At 40.9% G+C, this 21,561-nt stretch overlaps 1 protein-coding gene across 3 annotated transcripts in view; it reads right to left on the bottom strand.

The window, feature by feature from the left end:
- Positions 1 to 21,561, bottom strand: part of CLIP4 (CAP-Gly domain containing linker protein family member 4) — an 81,161-nt gene that overhangs the window by 27,582 nt on the left and 32,018 nt on the right. For all 3 annotated transcript variants that reach the window (XM_060117632.1, XM_060117630.1, XM_060117631.1), the window contains 3 exons: positions 16,373 to 16,513; positions 2,671 to 2,760; positions 1,742 to 1,885 (listed from right to left, as the gene is read on the bottom strand). In XM_060117632.1, the coding sequence (XP_059973615.1) occupies positions 1,742 to 1,885; positions 2,671 to 2,760; positions 16,373 to 16,513 (375 nt within the window). The remainder of the gene's footprint in view (positions 1 to 1,741; positions 1,886 to 2,670; positions 2,761 to 16,372; positions 16,514 to 21,561) is intronic.

Here is a 21,561-nt window from a genome sequence, read left to right as displayed (position 1 = left end):
CTCCACTTTTAGGGCCTCAACTTTTAACTGTATTACATCAGTGTTACTACCGAGGGTTTGTTTGGGTTTTTCTCCCCCATACAATAAAGTATCTTAAAGAAAAAAAAATCCTGTCATGAACATTTTCTACAATAAAATACTGGTTCAGCACAAGTATTAAAAGTATTAGAAAAAGAATCTAGTAATTACTATGAGGCTCATTAAAAATAAGTTATGGGCTTCCCTGGTGGCACAGTGGTTAAGAGTCCGTCTGCCAATGAAGGGGACACGGGTTCGGGCCCCGGTCCGGGAGGATCCCACATGCCGCAGAGCAACTAAGCCCATGTGCCACAGCTACTGAGCCTGCGAGCCACAACTACTAAGCCTGCGCGCCACAACTACTGAAGCCCCGTGCCTAGAGCCCATGCTCCGCAACAAGAAGCCACCGCAATGAGAAGCCCGCGCACCACATGAAGAGCAGCCCCCGCTCGCCGCAACTAGAGAAAGCCCACGCGCAGCAACGAAGACCCAACACAGCCAAAAATAAATAAATAAAACAATTTTTAAAAATAAATAAATAAAAAATAAGTTATGCCAAAGTGGCTTCATTTTCTTTCTATGCAGGTAAATAACTGAACTGCAGTAAATTCAATATATATGTTGATTTCAACAAGAAAACGTGTTTTATATATCCTTACACATAACTGAAGAAATGTGGACTGAATGGGATCATACAGGCTTCACAGCAAGTTAAAAAGGTTATCACTGTCAACCTCTCCTACACAGTTTTAAACAATGACTTGGCTAAAAATAGAGAAAGCATGCTTTTTAAATAAGAAGATAACACAAAAGTGTGTGAAAAAGCTATACACAAGATGTAAAAAACAAAATTCAGAGGGATAAAAATTCAAACATTAAATTAAATGAAAATAAATGTAAAGTCCTATGTCAAGCCACAAAACAAAGAGACTTAGCATAAGGCTCTGTTTGAGCCAATGACATAGTGTGGTCACCAAAACTGCATGAGTAGCCTGAGACTGGACTTGTACTGAGAGGCGGTGGTTCAGCTCTCTACCAGCAGGCTGGAAAGGGTCTCGGGACCCTACAGCATGAAGAAGAGCTGAAGGTACTTGAGACCGAGGCGGACTCTGGTAGCAGCGAAGCAACAGATAGACCTGTGGGTGAAGCCCAGGTGTGCACTTAGAAACTGCCACTGTGCACCAATGCCTAACCTCCCTAAGCCTCGGTTTCCTCATTCATAAATTGAAGATGATCATAATAGTACCTACTCCATAGGTTTATTTTGAGAATTAAATGAAATAAGGTATGTAAAATTCCTTTAATAGTACCTGAAATAGTAAACAACATGTATTGACATGTTAGTTATTATTATTAGGTTTAGATTAGAAAAGAGATAAGTAAAGAAAGAGAACAGACCGTATAGTTTCCAAGTATCTGAAGATCTATCATAAAGCTCTAATATGAACCTTACAGGGGCTAGAGTCCATAGATACATGAGGAAGAGAAGAAGTCAATCCAGACAAGGAAAAATGGTAGGCGCATGAGGGAAAGGCAGAGAGATCCAGAGTTTGCTGACGAAGGGGAAGGAGGTGGGGGGCTGGGGGGAGACAGGGAAGGGACAAGTAGTTCAATCTGACTGAAGTAAAGGGTTCCTTCTACACATTTAAAAAGAGCAAATCTACTTACAAACAAACCAAGATAAAAAACACCAAGAAAGCCTGGTTGAAAAAGCCATAGATACCAGCACTGGCTCTAGATGAGACGGAAGGGCTTTTGCTCATTGTCTTCTTGTTACTGCCACTTGCATTCAGTTTCCTGGAGTGACTCTGTTTGTGCTCCAAAGAAGATGTGGAGGAGGAGCTGCTGACGGATGCAAGCAGGGTAACTAAAACGGTACAGGAAAAGAATACATCAGAGGGTGGGAAATAAGAAGTGAACCAATGAGATGCTTTTCCAGGTAAATCCTTCTGAAACTCTCCACTTAGCTTCCTCAGTTGTGGATTAACTAGTGTTGAATTAAATGCCTGATTTCATCAAAATATACTGTAGTTCATACATACAAGATTTTATAGCCCAAGCAGTTTTACGGATCCAAAGGATCCACACTATATGATGACAGTCTTATACAGGAGAGCACTGTCATGTCACTTAGACCAACTACCTATTCTAACCACCACTGTCTCTCACCTCTCACTTAAGAGGAGTTAGTAGAATCACATCTTATTTATATAAAAAACATATTAATGTGTTTTTAAGGTAACAAAAGCTTAATATTAAAATGTTCTGAGATAACCTGAAGGCAAGCAGGATACTTTTGAATTTTCTATTTGTGCTCTATTCACCCAATGATTTGACAGCTAAAGGCAACTTTAAATGCTGTTATCAAGACATCTACACTATGGGATTTCCTTTTATTCTCTTAATCTAGTCCAGTAATTCTCTAATTTAAGTGTACATAAGAATCACAACACAGGATTTTATACAAAAAAATATGTGTGTCTGTATATATATACACTTTATTATGAGTTGCTTAGGGGATTTTTAAGAATTTTTACTGTAATGATTCTTACAAACTTTAAACTTCAGCCTCATATAAGCTATATCACTATATTATTTTAAAGTTCAATCATTAAATTAAATTTTGAAAATAGAAGTTATAAATTATATTACCATCTTTCTCTGCTCCAGTTTTCAATTCTTCACCAGGAGGCAATGAAAGTGTTGACTCTGAAGCACTATCTTTTTTTGATGTCATTAATCCTAGAACACACACAAAACACTTTCAGCAAGAAAGAATTTTGTTTAACATTAAACAAAAATATGTATTTGCTTTTTTTTAAATTTATTTATTTTGGGCTGCACTGGGTCTTTGTTGCTGCGCACGGGCTTTCTCTAGTTGTGGCGAGCGGGGGCTACCCTTCGATGCAGCGCGCGGGCTTCTCATGTTGCGGAGCATGGGTTCTAGGCGCACCGGCTTCAGTAGTTGTGGTTTACATAAGCTCAGTAGTTGTGGCGCACGGTCTTAGTTGCTCCATGGCATATGGGATTTTCCCAGACCAGGGCTCGAACCCGTGTCCCCTGCATTGGCAGGCGGATTCTTAACCACTGTGCCACCACGGAAGCCCTGTATTTGCTTTTTAAAGTACAGACATCCCTCATTATCTAAATCTTATCCTCTTCTGAGAACACGCTGGATGATAAATTCACAGACGGCAGGGGCCAATATTTCATTATTTAAAGGGGAATGAAAAGAATGTATTCCTAAGCCCATCTGAAAACCCCAATCAATTTCCCCAAATATCACTGAAGTATCTTTTCCACCTATTTAAAAATCCACTAAGGAATTCTAAATAATATAAAGCATTTAAAACACAGCTATCTAACTGTCTGATACTTAACGCACTCCTTAGTGTGTTTGCACAATGCTAGCATGTAAAGCAAACCTGATACAGCTATGACGGCTGCACACGTACTAAGACCTGCAAAAAACTCATTATTTCACTGGTGTGTGCAGGCAAATTCATTGTAGCAGACTGTCCAGTTAGATAGTAAATTTGCGGTAAAAATGTCTGCAAATCATTATAGCAATTATTCATTTAAGTCAGAGTCAGATAGTAAGAAACCCTGTACTCTCTGCCACTGGTATTCTGAAAATGACTACCTGACTCTCACTACACCCAACTCCCCCAAAAAACTGATTTTAAAAGAGAGCTCATGAATAATACTCTACTTAATATTAAGACTTCTGTTTCAATTCTAAAGAACCAAACTATTTAAATAAGAAACCTAACGGACTACACCCAGTTTCGAATTCCATCAAGCATCCATTCCAATTCTACTCACTTACAAAGCATTCTGGGTGAAGAAATGAGCTTGGCACTCTGAGCGTCGCAAACAAAACAAGCCATGGTCCCAGCCCTAGAGGAAGACCTTTTCAATTTGGTGTGGCAGAAAGACATGGATAACCATAATATGAGGACATGTTTGATATAAGCCCTAGCATAGAAGGAGGAGACAATAATCATGGTTATAAAGATAAATTAATGCCTCATCAAGAAGATCACATTCCAATATGGGCCTTGAGAGATACGTCAGAGTTCTTCCAGTGAATACTGGAGGTATGATCAGAAAGAACTGAAGGTAGCCATTACGGATGGACAAAAAGAAAAAAAAAAAAAAACGTAAAAGAAAGACAGGATCGAGACCCGGAGGAAGATGGCGGAAGAGTAAGACGCGGAGATCACCTTCCTCCCCACAGATACATCAGAAATTCATCTACACGTGGAACAACTCCTACAGAACACCTACTGAACGCTGACAGAAGACCTCAGACCCCCTAAAAGGCAAGAAACTCCCCACATACCTGGGTAGGGCAAAAGAAAAAAAGAATAAACAGAGACAATAGGATAGGGACGGGACCTGCACCAGTGGGAGGGAGCCGTGAAGGAGGGAAGGTTTCTACACACTGCAAGCCCCTTCGCGGGCGGAGACTGCAGGTGGCGGAGGGGGAAAGCTTCGGAGTAGCGGAGGAGAGCACAGCAACAGGGGTGTGGAGGGCAAAGCGGAGAGATTCCGGCACAGAGGATCGGTGCCCTCAGGCACACACCAGCCCGAGAGGCTTGTCTGCTCGGGCCGCCGTGGCGGGCGGGGCTGGGAGCTGAGGCTTGGGTATCGGCTTTCAGTCGGAGCGCAGGGAGAGGACTGGGGCTGGCGGCAGGAAGAGAGCCTGAAGGGGTTAGTGCACCACGGCTAGCCCGGAGGGAGTCCGGGGAAAGGGTCTAGAGTTGCTGAAGAGGCAAGAGTCTTTTTTCACTTTCACTTTCGTTTCCTGGTGTGCGAGGAGAGGGCATTAAAAGGGCTGCTTAGGGAAGCGCCGGAGACAGGCGCGAGCCACGGGTAAGGCGCGGACCTCGGAGACGGGCGTGGGCCGCCGCCGCCGCCCACCGCCCGCCGCCGCCGCCCACCGCCCGCCGCCGCCCGACGCCGACGCCGCCGCCGCCGCCGCCGCCCGCCGCCGCCGCCGCCCGCCGCCGCCGCGGCCCGCCGCCGCCGCCGCCGCGGCCCGCCGCCGCGGCCCGCCGCCGCCGCCGCCGCCGCCGCCGCGGCCCGCCGCCGCCGCCGCCCCCGCGGCCCGCCACCGCCGCCGCCGCAGCCGCGGGGCCTGTGTGCGAGCGCGGGTCACTGTCCGCCCCGCCTTCCGGGGGACCTGTGCACCCCGCCACTGCCGGGGTCCCGAGACCCGGGGACGGCTTTCCCGGGAAAGCGCACGGAGCGCCACGGGCTGCTGCAACGTCACGCCGGCCTCTGCCGCCGCAGGCCCGCCCCACACTGCGCGCCCCTCCCTCCCCTCTGCATGAGTGAGCCAGAGCCCCCGAATCAGCGGCTCCTTTAAACCCGTCCTGTCTGAGCGAAGAACGGACGCCCTCCGGCGACCTACGCACAGAGGCGGGGCCAGGTCCAAGGCTGAGACCCGGGAGCTGTGAGAGCAGAGTCAGGGAAATCTCTCTGTGCAGCCTCGGAGGCAGCGGATTAAAGCTCCACGGTCCATTTGATGTGCCCTGCGTCTGTGGAGTGCATGAATGGACAGCGAATCATCCCAAATTGAGGAAGTGGACTTTGAGGACAAGATTTAAGACTTTCCCCCCTTTTCCTCTTTTTACAACGAATTATTCCAAAGTAAGGAGGTGGACTTAGAGAGCAAGATTTCAGACTTCTTGCCCTTTTCCTCTTTTTACAACGAATTATCCCAAATTGAGGAGGTGGGCTTGGAGAGCAAGATTTTTGATTTTTCCCCCTGCTCTCTTTTTGTGAATGCGTATGTGTAATCTTCTGTGTAAGATTCTCTCTGTATAGCTTTGCTTCCACCATATGTCCCAGGGTTCTATCGGTCCGTGTTTTTTTTTTTGTTTTTTTTTTTCAATAATTACTTTCTAATTTTAATAACGCTACTATATTTCATACTTTACTCTATTTTACTTTACCTGCTCTTTCTTTTTTTCCTACCTTCCCTCCCTCCCTCCCTCCCTCCGCTCTTCCTTTCCTTCTTTTTCTTTCCTCCCTCCCTCCCACCCTTCTTCTTTCCACTTTCTTTTTCTTTCCTTCCTCCCTCCCTCCCTCCTGTCTTTCTTTCTTTCTTTCCTTCCTCCCTCCCTCCCTCCCTTCTTCCATTCACTCTTCCTTTTGCTTTCATTGCTCCCTCCCTCCCTCCTTTCTTTCCTTCTTTCTTTCCATCCTTCCTCACTCCCTCCCTCCTTTCTTTCTTTCTTCCTTCCTTCCTTCCTTTCTTCCCTTCTTCCTTTCTTTCCCTCTCTCTTTCTTTCTTCTACTAATTCTTTCTTTCTGCTTTTTCTCCCTGTTATTCTGAGCTGGGTGGATGAAAGGCTCTTGGTGCTGCAGCCAGGAGCCAGTGCTATGCCTCTGAAGTGGGAGAGCCAACTTCAGGACACGGGTCCACAAGAGACCTCCCAGCTCCACATAATATCAAGCAGCGAAAATCTCCCAGAGATCTCCATCCCAACACCAGCACCCAGCTTCAGTCAACGACCAGCAAGCTACAGTGCTGGTCACCCTATGCCAAGCAACTAGCAAGGCAGGAACACAACTCCACCCATTAGCAGAGAAGCTACCTAAAAACATAATAAGGCCATAGGCACCCCAAAACACACCACCAGACGTGGACCTGTCCACCAGAAAGACAAGATCGAGCCTCAACCACCAGAACACAGGCATTAGTCCCCCCCACCAGGAAGCCTATACAACCTACTGAAACAACCTTAGCCACTGGGGTCAGACACGAAAAACAACGGGAACTACGAATCTGCAGCCTGCAAAAAGGAGACCCCAAACACAGTAACATAAGCAAAATGAGAAGACAGAAAAACACACAGCAGGTGAAGGAGCAAGATAAAAACCTACCAGACCTAACAAATGAAGAGGTAATAGGCAGTCTACCTGAAAAAGAATTCAGAATAATGATGGTAAAGATGATCCAAAATCTTGGAAATAGAATAGACAAAATCCAAGAAACAGTTAACAAGGACCTAGAAGAACTAAAGATGAATCAAGCATCGATTAAAAACACAATACATGAAATAAAAAATACTCTAGATGGGATCAATAGCAGAATAACTGAGGCAGAAGAACGGATAAGTGAGGTGGAAGATAAAATAGTGGAAATAACTGATGCAGAGCAAAATAAAGAAAAAAGAATGAAAAGAACAGAGGACAGTCTCAGAGACCTCTGGGACAACATTAAACGCACCAACATTCGAATTATAGGGGTTCCAGAAGAAGAAGAGAAAAAGAAAGGGACTGAGAAAATATTTGAAGAGATTATAGTTGAAAACTTCCCCAATATGGGAAAGGAAATAGTTAATCAAGTCCAGGAGGCACAGAGAGTCCCATACAGAATAAATCCAAGGAGAAATACACCAAGACACATATTAATCAAACTGTCAAAAATTAAGCACAAAGAAATCATATTAAAAGCAGCAAGGGAAAAACAACAAATAACACACAAGGGAATCCCCATCAGGTTAACAGCTGATCTCTCAGCAGAAACTCTACAAGCCAGAAGGGAGTGGCAGGACATAATTAAAGTGATGAAGGAGAGAAACCTGCAACCAAGATTACTCTACCCAGCAAGGATCTCATTCAGATTTGATGGAGAAATTAAAACCTTTACAGACAAGCAAAAGCTGAGAGAGTTCAGCACCACCAAACCAGCTTTACAACAAATGCTAAAGGAACTTCTCTAGGCAAGAAACACAACAGAAGGAATATACCTACAATAACGAACCCAAAGCAATTAAGGAAATGGGAATAGGAACATACATATCAATAATTACCTTAAATGTAAATGGACTAAATGCTCCCACCAAAAGACACAGAGTGGCTGAATGGATACAAAAACAAGACCCATATATATGCTGTCTACAAGAGACCCACTTCAGACCTAAAGACACATACAGATTGAAAGTAAGGGGATGGAAAAAGATATTCCATGCAAATGGAAATCAAAAGAAAGCTGGAGTAGCAATTCTTATATCAGACAAAATAGATTTTAAAATAAAGACTATTAGAAGAGACAAAGAAGGACACTACATAATGATCAAGGGATCGATCCAAGAAGAAGATATAACAATTGTAAATATTTATGCACCCAACATAGGAGCACCTCAATACATAAGGCAAATACTAACAGCCATAAAAGGGGAAATCGACAGTAACACAATCATAGTAGGGGACTTTAACACCCCACTTTCACCAATGGACAGATCGTCCAAAATGAAAATAAATAAGGAAACACAAGCTTTAAATGATACATTAAACAAGATGGACTTAGTTGATATTTATAGGACATTCCATCCAAAAACAACAGAATACACATTTTTCTCAAGTGCTCATGGAACATTCTCCAGGATAGATCATATCTTGGGTCACAAATCAAGCCTTGGTAAATTTAAGAAAATTGAAATTGTATCAAGTATCTTTTCCGACCACAATGCTATGAGACTAGACATCAATTACAGGAAAAGATCTGTAAAAAATACAAACACATGGAGGCTAAACAATACACTACTCAATAACGAAGTGATCACTGAAGAAATCAGAGAGGAAATTAAAAAATACCTAGAAACAAATGACAATGGAGACACGACAACCCAAAACGTATGGGATGCAGCAAAAGCAGTTCTAAGGGGGAAGTTTATAGCAATACAATCCCACCTTAAGAAACAGGAAACATTTCGAGTAAACAACCTGACCCTGCACCTAAAGCAATTAGAGAAAGAAGAACAAAAAACCCCCAAAGCTAGCAGAAGGAAAGAAATCATAAAGATCAGATCAGAAATAAATGAAAAAGAAATGAAGGAAACGATAGCAAAGATCAACCAAACTAAAAGCTGGTTCTTTGAGAAGATAAACAAAATTGACAAACCATTAGCCAGACTCATCAAGAAAAGAAGGGAGAAGACTCAAATCAATAGAATTAGAAATGAAAAAGGAGAAGTAACAACTGACACTGCAGAAATACAAAAGATCATGAGAGATTACTACAAGCAACTCTATGCCAATAAAATGGACAACCTGGAAGAAATGGACAAATTCTTAGAAATGCACAACCTGCCAAGACTGACTCAGGAAGAAATAGAAAATATGAATAGACCAATCACAAGCACTGAAATTGAAACTGTGATTAAAAATCTTCCATCAAACAAAAGCCCAGGACCAGATGGCTTCACAGGCGAATTCTATCAAACATTTAGAGAAGAGCTAACACCCATCCTGCTCAAACTCTTCCAAACAATTTCAGAGGAAGGAACACTCCCAAACTCATTCTACGAGGCCACCATCACCTTGATACCAAAACCAGGCAAGGATGTCACAAAGAAAGAAAACTACAGGCCAATATCACTGATGAACATAGATGCAAAAATCCTCAACAAAATACTAGCAAACAGAATCCAACAGCACATTAAAAGGATCATACACCATGATCAAGTGGGGTTTATTCCAGGAATGCAAGGATTCTTCAATATACGCAAATCAATCAATGTGATACACCATATTAACAAGTTGAAGGAGAAAAACCATATGATCATCTCAATAGATGCAGAGAAAGCTTTCGACAAAATTCAACACCCATTTATGATAAAAACCCTGCAGAAAGTAGGCATAGAGGGATCTTTCCTCAACATAATAAAGGCCATATATGACAAACCCACAGCCAACATTGTCCTCAATGGTGAGAAACTGAAACCATTTCCACTAAGATCAGGAACAAGACAAGGCTGCCCACTCTCACCACTCTTATTCAACCTAGTTTTGGAAGTTTTAGCCACAGCAATCAGAGAAGAAAAGGAAATAAAAGGAATCCAAATCGGAAAAGAAGAAGTAAAGCTGTCATTGTTTGCAGATGACATGATACTATACATAGAGAATCCTAAAGATGCTACCGAAAAACTACTAGAGCTAATCAATGAATTTGGTAAAGTAGCAGGTTACAAAATTAATGTACAGAAATCTCTGGCATTCCTGTACACTAATGATGAAAAATCTGAAAATGAAATCAAGAAAACACTCCCATTTACCATTGCAACAAAAAGAATAAAATATCTAGGAATAAACCTACCTAAGGAGACAAAAGACCTGTATGCAGAAAATTATAAGACACTGATGAAAGAAATTAAAGATGATACAAACAGATGGAGAGATATACCATGCTCCTGGATTGGAAGAATCAATATTGTGAAAATGACTCTACTACCCAAAGCAATCTACAGATTCAATGCAATCCCTATCAAACTACCACTGGCATTTTTCACAGAACTAGAACAAAAAATTTCAAAATTTGTTTGGAAAAACAAAAGGCCCCGAATAGCCAAAGCAATCTTGAGAACGAAAAAAGGAGCTGGAGGAATCAGGCTCCCTGACTTCAGACTATACTACAAAGCTACAGTAATTAAGACAGTGTGGTACTGGCATAAAAACAGAAAGATAGATCAGTGGATCAGGATAGAAAGCCCAGAGATAAACCCACGCACATATGGCCAACTTATCTTTGATAAAGGAGGCAGGAATGTACAGTGGAGAAAGGACAGCCTCTTCAATAAGTGGTGCTGGGAAAACTGGACAGGGACATGTAAAAGTATTAGATTAGATCATTCCCTAACACCATACACAAAAATAAGCTCAAAATGGATTAAAGACTTAAATGTAAGGCCAGACACTATCAAACTCTTAGAGGAAAACATAGGTAGAACACTCTATGACATAAATCACAGCAAGATCCTTTTGGACCCACCTCCTAGAGAAAGGGAAATAAAAACAAAGATAAACACATGGGACCTAATGAAACTTCAAAGCTTTTGCACAGCAAAGGAAACCATAAACAAGACCAAAAGACAACCCTCAGAATGGGAGAAAATATTTGCAAATGAAGCAACTGACAAAGGATTAATCTCCAAAATTTATAAACAGCTCATGCAGCTCAATAGCAAAAAAACAAACAACCCAATCCAAAAATGGGCAGAAGACTTAAATAGGCATTTCTCCAAAGAAGATATACAGACTGCCAACAAACACATGAAAGAATGCTCAACATCATTAATCATTAGAGAAATGCAAATCAAAACTACAATGAGATATCATCTCACACCAGTCAGAATGGCCATCATCAAGAAATCTAGAAACAATAAATGCTGGAGAGGGTGTGGAGAAAAGGGAACACTCTTGCACTGCTGGTGGGAATGTGAATTGGTACAGCCACTATGGAGAACAGTATGGAGGTTCCTTAAAAAACTAAAAATAGAACTACCATATGATCCAGCAATCCCACTACTAGGCATATACCCTGAGAAAACCATAATTCAAAAAGAGACATGTACCAAAATGTTCATTGCAGCTCTATTCACAATAGCCCGGAGCTGGAAACAACCTAAGTGTCCATCATCGGATGAATGGATAAAGAAGATGTGGCACATATATACAATGGAATATTACTCAGCCATAAAAAGAAACGAAACTGAGCTATTTGTAATGAGGTGGATAGACCTAGAGTCTGTCATACAGAGTGAAGTAAGTCAGAAAGAGAAAGACAAATACCGTATACTAACACATATATATGGAATATAAGAAAAAAAAATGTCATGAAGAACCTAGGGGTAAAACGGGAATAAAGACACAGACCTACTTGAGAATGGACTTGAGGATATGGGGAGGGGGAAGGGTAAGCTGTGACAAAGCGAAAGAGAGGCATGGACATATATACACTACCAAACGTAGGGTAGATAGATAGTGGGAAGCAGCCGCAGAGCACAGGGAGATCAGCTTGGTGCTTTGTGACTGCCTGGAGGGGAGGGATGGGGAGGGTGGGAGGGAGGGAGATGCATGAGGGAGGGGATGTGGGAACAGATGTATATGTATGACTGATTCACTTTGTTATAAAGCAGAAACTAATAAAAAAAAAAAAGAAAGAAAAAAAAAAAAAAAGAAAGACAGGGTCAGAGAAGGATGAGTAGCTTGGCTGGAATAAAATGGATTTTCGGGGCACACGGGAGAAGTAACCTGGATAGATGGGCCACAGTAAAATCTTAGAGGGTAATGGTGCCAGCAAAGGAACCGGAGCTCTTCAGTAAGGATTGAGCCTCTGATGGCCTCTGGAAAGAAGGACTGGCATGAACAGTCACAGGTGAATAACATCACCCCGAGAGCAAAGTTTAGAAGGAACCAGAGGAGGAGAGACCAGAAGCAGAGGCCAGGAGTGAGGGCCAGAACCACAACAGCAGAAACTGGGTTGGAGGGTGGGGGAGAGAGACTTTGTGAAGTCAACCCACAGAGTAATTTCTTATTTTCAGTTGTATTTTTCAGTCCTAAAGTATCCGTTTGAGTCTTTCCTTTTATGTGAACATTTTGAGATAACTGGAAATTCATATGCAGTTGTAAAAAACAGTATCGGGAGATCTCTTGTACACTTTGCCCAGTTTCCCCCAAAGGTGACATTTTACAGAACCATAGCATAAAACCACAACCAGGATACTGACATTGCTACAACCCACCAATGTTAGATTACCTCAGTTTTACTTGTACTCGTGTGTGTGTGCATGTGTACATGAATTATTTGGTTCTTTTTTTATACCTTCATGTCTCTGCTGAAATTTTCCATTTGTCTCAAGAGGGTTCACCCTTAATTCTTAGAGGGTTATAATATATTCTTTAAAATCTTTATCTGATAAATGTCTGTATAATCTCAGGGTTGGCTTTTTTTTTTTTTTTTTTTTTTTGCTTTACGCGGGCCCCTCACTGTTGTGGCCTCTCCCGTTGCGGAGCACAGGCTCCGGACACACAGGCTCAGCGGCCATGGCTCACGGGCCCAGACGCTCCGCGGCATGTGGGATCTTCCCGGATCGGGACACGAACCCGTGTCCTCTGCATCGGCAGGCGGACTCTCAACCACTGCGCCACCAGGGAAGCCCAGGGTTGGCATCTTTTTTTTTTTTTTTTTGCGGTATGCGGGCCTCTCACTGTTGTGGCCTCCCCCGTTGCGGAGCACAGGCTCCGGACGCGCAGGCTCAGCGGCCATGGCTCACGGGCCCAGCCGCTCCGCGGCATATGGGATCCTCCCAGACCGGGGCACGAACCCGTATCCCCTGCATCGGCAGGCGGACTCTCAACCACTTGCGCCACCAGGGAGGCCCAGGGTTGGCATCTTTTGATCGTCTTTTTCCTTGAGAGTTGGTGAGATTTTCCTGGTTTTTCATATTCTGAGCAATTTTGGACTGTATCCTGTACAGTATGACATTATTTTATAGGACTTTGGGTCTTGTTTAAATTCTATTGAGAGTGCTGATTGTTTTGTTCTGTTCTGTTTTAGCAGGCAGTTAGTTTCAGGCTGGCAGTTCCTACCCATCTTCTGTCACTGTGGCTCCAATGTCAGTTCAGTTGCCAAAGCCTATTTGGGATCTGTCTCGTGTGCTGTGCCACCCAGTAGTCAGTCTGAGACCTGGGCAGTGGTCTGCGCAGGAGACCAAATACCGTGGTCAGACGCATGCACACACAACCTGGCAGTAAGCCCACCATTCTGAGATCACTTTCTTGAGCTCCTTCCTCACCACGGTCTCCTTGACACTTTCCTGCTCCCAGAGGCACCCCTTCTTGATACCCTGGGTAGAATGCCTAGGCTTTAATTTCCCTGCTCTGTCATATAACCTTTTTGTTTGTTTGTTTGTTTTATTTATTTTTATTTTTGGCTGCGTTGGGTCTTTGTTGCTGCACGTGGTCTTTCTCTAGTTGCGGCGAGCGGGAGCTACTCTTTGTTGCAGTGTGCAGGCTTCTCACTGTGGTGGCTTCTCTCGTTGTGGAGCACGGGCTCTAGGCACACGGGCTTCAGTAGTTGTGGTTTAGTTGCTTAGTTGCTCCGTGGCATGTGGGATCTTCCCCGACCAGGGCTCAAACCCATGTCTCCTGCATCGGCAGGCAGATTCTTAACCACTGCACCACCAGGGAAGACCCTGTCATATAATCTTTTGAGATTGACTCTGCCTATGCGGCCAAGCAGTAAGAAAAAAGAAGAAAAACTAATGGGGATTCCATCCCTGTTCTTGGTACCACAGTTTCTCTGGCCAGAAACAAGGGTTCCCCTCCCTTGGGGTTTTAGGTGCGTGGCCATCCCCTGCTGCTATTACAACATGCAGGACTGCCTAGGGACTGAGGTGGGAAAGAACCAAAGACATAAAAAAGAGCAATCAAGAAAGAAAACAGGGACTTCCTCCACTTCCTGTCTAGCAGGAGACCCCTTTCCTGCTCCTCAGACCAGAAATAGAGGGCTTCTCTTTGAGCTTTCTTTCCATATTTGCTGTGTACTTCTGGGTTTCAAGTTAAAAGGATGCCATTTACAAGAGCATCAAAAAGTATAAAGTACGTAGGAATAGACCTAACAAAACAAGTACAGGGCTTCCCTGGTGGCGCAGTGGTTGAGAGTCCGCCTGCCGATGCAGGGGATGCGGGTTCGTGCCCCGGTCTGGGAGGATCCCACGTGCCGCGGAGGGGCTGGGCCTGTGGGCCATGGCCGCTGAGCCTGCGCGTCCGGAGCCTGTGCTCTGCAACAGGAGAGGCCACAACACTGAGAGGCCCGCGTACCGAAAAAGAAAAAAAAAAAAAAAAAAAACAAGTACAGAATATCTGTAGAGAAAATCATAAAATTTTATTGAGATATTTTTAAAGGACCCAATTAAATAAAGCAATATCCCAAGCTTACAACTAAAAGACTGAATATTGTAAAGATGTCAGTTCTCAAATTGATTTAAGGTTTAAATGTAACACCAACTAAAACTTCAATGGATATTTTTATTTTTTGACACTAAAAATAACATTAACATAATTTGTTAATTTATCTGTCTAGAAGTTAACTTTCTATTAAGGAGCAAAAAAAACTTTAATTTTGTGACAAGTACTTTTTTTGAGATATAATTCCAGTTTGTACTTGCAAAATAATATTTTCTTGCCCTGGAGATATATTTACCACCTTTTTATTTTTCCTTTTTATTTTTCTAATTGAAGTGTAGTTGACATAAATATTATATTAGCTTCAGGTGTACAACATAGTGATTCGACATTTATATACATTATGAATTGATCACCACAATAAGTCTAGTTACCTCTGTCACTACAAAGTTATTACAACATTACTGACCACATTCCCTATGCTGTAGGTTCCATCCCCATGACTCATTTCTTAACTACAAGTTTGTGCCTCTTAATCCCCTTCACCTATTTCACCCAGCCCCCCATCCCTCTCTCAACAGATTTTTTTTAAAGAAACTTAACAACTTATTCTAAAATTTATAAGGAAGTTTGATGTATAAGGGCCAAACAGGCAGGACACTGTTCAAGAAAAAGATAGGAGGCTTTCCTCTATTAGATATCAAGATTTATTTTTTAAAAAAACTATAGTAATTATGAAGTGCAGTACTAACACAGGGATATTCAAATAGGCCAGTGGAACAGAGCGGAAAGGCCAACCAAATTTGTAGATAAAATCCTTTAGTCGTGGTAGAGTGCCTTTCTGCTTCAGTTATTGATGAGTTAGCAAGTATTTATTAAGCACCTATTCTGTGCTATGTGCTACAGTGAATACGAAAGTACAAAATACTCTCACAGTCCATTTAAAGTTGAAGATTTTTCTAACAGAATAAAAGATCTGCCCAAATAAAGCAATCAGAGGACAAAACCCAAGATAACAAATAGCAACAGGCTGGTATGGATTAGAGTGTATATGAAATTAGAGAATGAAGAGATCGAAGTGAGCTGGGTCATCAGGGAGGTTTTCATGGAGAAACAGGATGTGAGTAAGGAGGTAAAGACTGACTCAAACCTCAGGCAGAAGTCAAATATTGCCCAGAGAGATAGGGAAAGTATGACGGGAAGAGTGAGAACCATGTACATGAAAGACAGTGAGACGGACAAACCACAGCTCAACCGCGAAGCAGTAAGACACTCCATCAGAGAAAGGTCTCTGACGACCAGTTTCAAGAGTTGAGACTTTTTCTGATAAAAAAAAGTCACTAAAATTCTTGAATAGGTGAGAAACATAAAGCTAGTTGTGTTGCATAAATACTTATCAGAGGTATAAAGTCTAGCTTTGAGGTTAGATCGGGGGTGATAAAAGTATGGAAATAGAAGGGAAAAAAAGGAAGGAACAAATCTGAAAAATGCTTGTCAGGGATTAAAATCATAAACCAAGAACTTTGCAGGTTTTATTAAATTCAGGTTTCACTGGCAGCTAACCAAAAAGTGCAAAGCAATTTAAATATAAGGCATTCCACAGATAAAATTAAAACACGAACAAGATATCAAACTTTCTGGTTTGACCTACCAGTATTTACTTTTGACGTTACATGAGCTACATCAATTTTCTGGGACCTGGTGAGAGGTACAGCTTTTGTAGGAGGAGTGTGTGCTGTATTCTTCCTTCGATCTTTTGCTTTACTTATCTTTGAAAGGGGTGCAAAAATACCTAAGAGAGAATGCAGAATTTTAGTGTTAAACAATTAAAAGCACTTCAAATAAAAGGACAAGTACAGCCATTCAGTAATATAAATCTTTAAGTTCTTTTTTAGTGTCTACTAGGTGCCCTGTAGTAAGAGACAGAGAAAAAGTATGTCTCACTCAGTACTTGCCCTCAGAGAGTTTACAATCTAGTTGTCAAGACTAAAAACATACACAATAATTCAAGAAGCACATAACATAACGAGTCACTAAGTGAAACTCAGGGAAAAGAGAATTATAATTATCTCTAAGTACTGGCAAATAACAGTGCACTATATAGTACAAAAACTATTCCTCATGTCACTTTATCTATAGCTCCTTAGAACATATCTTCTCCCATATTATAGCTTTTTATGTTCATGTTTTATCTCTCTTCCAGACTTTAGAAGACAAATCCAATACTCATCTCTGCATTCCCGCAATGTACCTATCTATAGTGCCTTACACATAGTAGGGACATAAAAAATCTTTTTGAGTATAAAACATAATTTCCCAAAAGGCTTAGCCCTCAGCTTCTGACAACTGACAACAGAAACAATACAGTGTGTGTTGTGTGGGAAGGTATGTGGGGACAGGGGGAGGGGGCTGCCCGTTTGCTGCAGCTAGGAGTATAAAATTCCATTAAAAAAGAAATTTATCCAGGCATAAAATTACAGTATATATAAATATGCACAGACATTAGAAATAGTGAATATGGACTATAAATACCAAGATTATTTGGCTAAGACATTTAAGAAGAAAAAATAAAGTCAAAATATGTACATTATACACTACCATTCAGTGTTTACGCCTAATCTAGCAAAGATACATTATGACTAAAATGTAATACATTAAAACAACTTGTTTTATTTTTTTATTTTTTGGGTTTTGTTTGTTTTTTTTTTTTAATTTTTTTTTTATTAGTTTCTGCTATATAACAAAGTGAATCAGTCATACATATACATCTGTTCCCACATCCCTTCCCTCATGCATCTCCCTCCCTCCCACCCTCCCCATCCCACCCCTCCAGGCGGTCACAAAGCACCGAGCTGATCTCCCTGTGCTCTGCGGCTGCTTCCCACTATCTATCTACCTTACGTTTGGTAGTGTATATATGTCCATGCCTCTCTTTCGCTTTGTCACAGCTTACCCTTCCCCCTCCCCATATCCTCAAGTCCATTCTCAAGTAGGTCTGTGTCTTTATTCCCGTTTTACCCCTAGGTTCTTCATGACATTTTTTTTTTAATTCCATATATATGTGTTAGCATACGGTATTTGTCTTTCTCTTTCTGACTTACTTCACTCTGTATGACAGACTCTAGGTCTATCCACCTCATTACAAATAGCTCAGTTTCGTTTCTTTTTATGGCTGAGTAATATTCCATTGTATATATGTGCCACATCTTCTTTATCCATTCATCCGATGATGGACACTTAGGTTGTTTCCAGCTCCGGGCTATTGTGAATAGAGCTGCAATGAACATTTTGGTACATGTCTCTTTTTGAATTATGGTTTTCTCAGGGTATATGCCTAGTAGTGGGATTGCTGGGTCATATGGTAGTTCTATTTTTAGTTTTTTAAGGAACCTCCATACTGTTCTCCATAGTGGCTGTACCAATTCACATTCCCACCAGCAGTGCAAGAGGGTTCCCTTTTCTCCACACCCTCTCCAGCATTTATTGTTTCTAGATTTCTTGATGATGGCCATTCTGGCTGGTGTGAGATGATATCTCATTGTAGTTTTGATTTGCATTTCTCTAATGAGTAAAGATGTTGAGCATCCTTTCATGTGTTTGTTGGCAGTCTGTATATCTTCTTTGGAGAAATGCCTATTTAAGTCTTCTGCCCATTTTTGGATTGGGTTGTTTGTTTTTTTGCTATTGAGCTGCATGAGCTTAAAGCAACTTGTTTTAATAGGCTTGATGAAATGCTCAAGATTACAAAATGTGAGTTCTTTGTTTGTAGCTAACAAGTGCAAACTATACTACTTTTCTTCTAATCTTGAAATTCTTTCCTCCATCAGATTCTACAATCCTTCCTCCTGATTTTCCTAGCTGTTTTGACTTCTCCACAATGTTTTCTCTCTTCTGTCTCCCGCCTATCAGATTTTCTATTTTTTTCTCTAAATTATTTTCCTTGCCAAATACACACACATGCACACACAAACACGCACTCAAGCTTGATGATGATTACATCCAGTGTTGCCAAGGTTTTGAAGAAATAAATTATTTTTACTTGAAGACAAAAATTCTGACCTAATTTACTTTATGGCATTAATTATAAGGAAATTCTTATACTTAAGAAGTGTGAACAAGTTTACAAACTTACGTTTGTATATTGTAAGAAAAAGATAGACTTCAAGAGCCAAAACAATTTCTAGTTTACTACTATAACCCAATCATACTTTTGGAAATTAATTTATGAGAAAGTAATCCAAATAGGAGGAAAAGACTGCATACCTGAGTATATCATCACTGTAATACTATAAGTAGGAGAAAACAATTATTTGACAATAGAATAAATGAATCAACTATGTTTATGAACTATTACATCACTGTTAATAAGTAAAACAATAAAGATTATGTAGAAATATAAAAATATATGAAAAGTAAATCAAGAAAACAAAAATTGAGTTGTATGTTTGATTACATTATGATTATCTGTGAAAAGTTGTATGTGTGGATATAGGAAGGACTGTAAAAAATAGAAAACCAAAACATATTTATGAGTGCAGACTATGAATTATTTTTCAAATCTGTGTCATTAATGTCACAATAATATCGTTCAATGAATGAACTATATAGCTCATTCTCCTTTTTTTTTTTAATTAACTAAATCATTTGGGAAAACCAAAACTAAATTTAAAGCAATGACTGGATATAATCAAAGCCCAAAGTGTGCACTGTGTATGGGTGAACCTTCCTGTTCAGAATCTCATGCTACTCAAAGTACTGATGGGACTCTCCTCAGATCTTGACATACAATGATAAGGCTTAACTAAAAATAAACACATAAGGAAGAATTATTTTTAAACAGAAGAGTAATGAATTTCTAGATAAACATGATCCATTTTGTTTAACCACAATTTCTCCCAAAACTCCACTAAAATTTTATTAAGAAATAAAAATGGTATAAACTCTAAAGAAAAAAGAAAATGATAAAAAAGAGAAAAAAAGCTAAAGCTTCCAAAGAAGTTTCCAAAAACAGGGAAAAGGACAAAAACAGAAGAAAGGATGACTCTGAAACTTCTAAATAGTAGCAGTGGAAGCTCAAGATGATAGCTGGCAAACTATGGCCGGAGAGCCACATCCTCCCGCAGCCTATTTTTGTACCATTCTGTTGGAACGCAGCCACACCCATTTGTTTACACATTGTCGACGACTACTTATTCACTACAACAGGAGAGCTGAATAGTTGCAACAAGGGACTGTATGGCCCATAAAACCAAAATATTCACTACATGGCCCTTTACAGAAAAAGTTTGCCAAATTGCGTTAGACAACAGAGTATCACCTTCAAAATACTGGAAAAATATGAATTTCAACCTAACACTCCTTATCCCACTAAACTATCATATGAAGTGTAAGGGTAGAAATAAACATATTTCTGGAATGTAAAGTCTCAAAAAATGTGCTCCCCATGAGTCCTCTGTCAAAAAGCTACTGAAGGATGGGCCTCCCTGGTGGCGCAGTGGTTGAGAGTCCGCCTGCCGATGCAGGGGATGCGGGTTCGTGCCCCGGTCTGGGAGGATCCCATATGCCGCGGAGCGGCTGGGCCCGTGAGCCATGGCCGCTGGGCCTGCGCGTCCGGAGCCTGTGCTCCGCAACGGGAGAGGCCACAACAGTGAGAGGCCCACATACCGCAAAAAAAAGAAAAAAAAAAAAAAAAAAAAAAGCTACTGAAGGATGTGCTCCACCAAAACAAATAAGTAAACCAAGAAAAAAAAATGACTTAGTATGAACACCAACTCTTTCTCTTCATAGTATGAAGTCATAGATGTCTAAAATTGGAAAGATTCATATATTATTTAAAATATGAATATGAACATCAGAAGATACAGCTAAAGAAGTCAAAAAAGTTCTTGCCTCTAAAGAAGAGGTCTCAGAGTAAGGAAGGGCAAGCCAGGGGAGGGTTTAGTTGTTGTTTTAATAAACCTTATAATACAACGTGACATTAAACTAGGTACATGTGTTCACTTTGGTGATTATTAAAAGACATAAAAATAGTATTACCAAATATTAAAAATTATAAAAAATTTTTCATAACTGCCAAAACTAGAAGCAACCAAGATATCATTTAGTAGGTGAATGGAGAAATAATGGAGGTCTGTGATACCTCCAGACAATGGAGTATTATTCAGTGCTAAAAAGACATGAGCTATCAAGCCATGAAAAGACACGGAAGAAACTTAAATGCAAATTACTAAGTGAAAGAAGGCATTATTAAAAGGCTATATACTGTATGATTCCAGCCATCTGACATTCTGGAAAAGGCAAAACTATGGAGACAGTAAAATGGTCAATGGTTGCCAGGGGCTGAGGTGGGAAGGGATGAACAGGTGGAGCACAGAGGATTTTCAGGGCAGTGAAAACACTCTATAATATAGCAATGATGGATACATGCCCTTACACACTTGTCCAAACCCACAGAAAATACAACACAAAGAGTGACCCCTAAGGCAAACTATGATTATGATGTGTCCATGTAGGTTTCATCCATTGTAAGAAATGTACCCTCTGGTGAAGGGATGTTGATAAAAGGGGAAACTGTGCATGTGTGGGCAGGAGGTACACAGGAAATCTCTGTACTTTCCTCTCAATTTTGCTATGAACCAAAAGCTGCTTTTAAAAAGATCTTTAAAAAATTATTATAAAATTTTTACAATCGAAACAATCTAATATGTGCTAGAATTAATAGATCAATGGGACAAGACAATCCCAAAACAGACTATAGCATTTATAAGAACTTAATTTATATTAAAGGAAGCACAACAAGCCAAAGGGAAAACGACAGATTTAGAGAGAGGAAAAAACCCA

Source organism: Mesoplodon densirostris, chromosome 14, assembly GCF_025265405.1.
Source record: "Mesoplodon densirostris isolate mMesDen1 chromosome 14, mMesDen1 primary haplotype, whole genome shotgun sequence".
Lineage (NCBI taxonomy): Eukaryota > Metazoa > Chordata > Mammalia > Artiodactyla > Ziphiidae > Mesoplodon > Mesoplodon densirostris.
The sequence above is the reverse complement of the archived record's forward strand: the minus strand, read 5'-3'. Positions and strand labels throughout refer to the sequence as shown.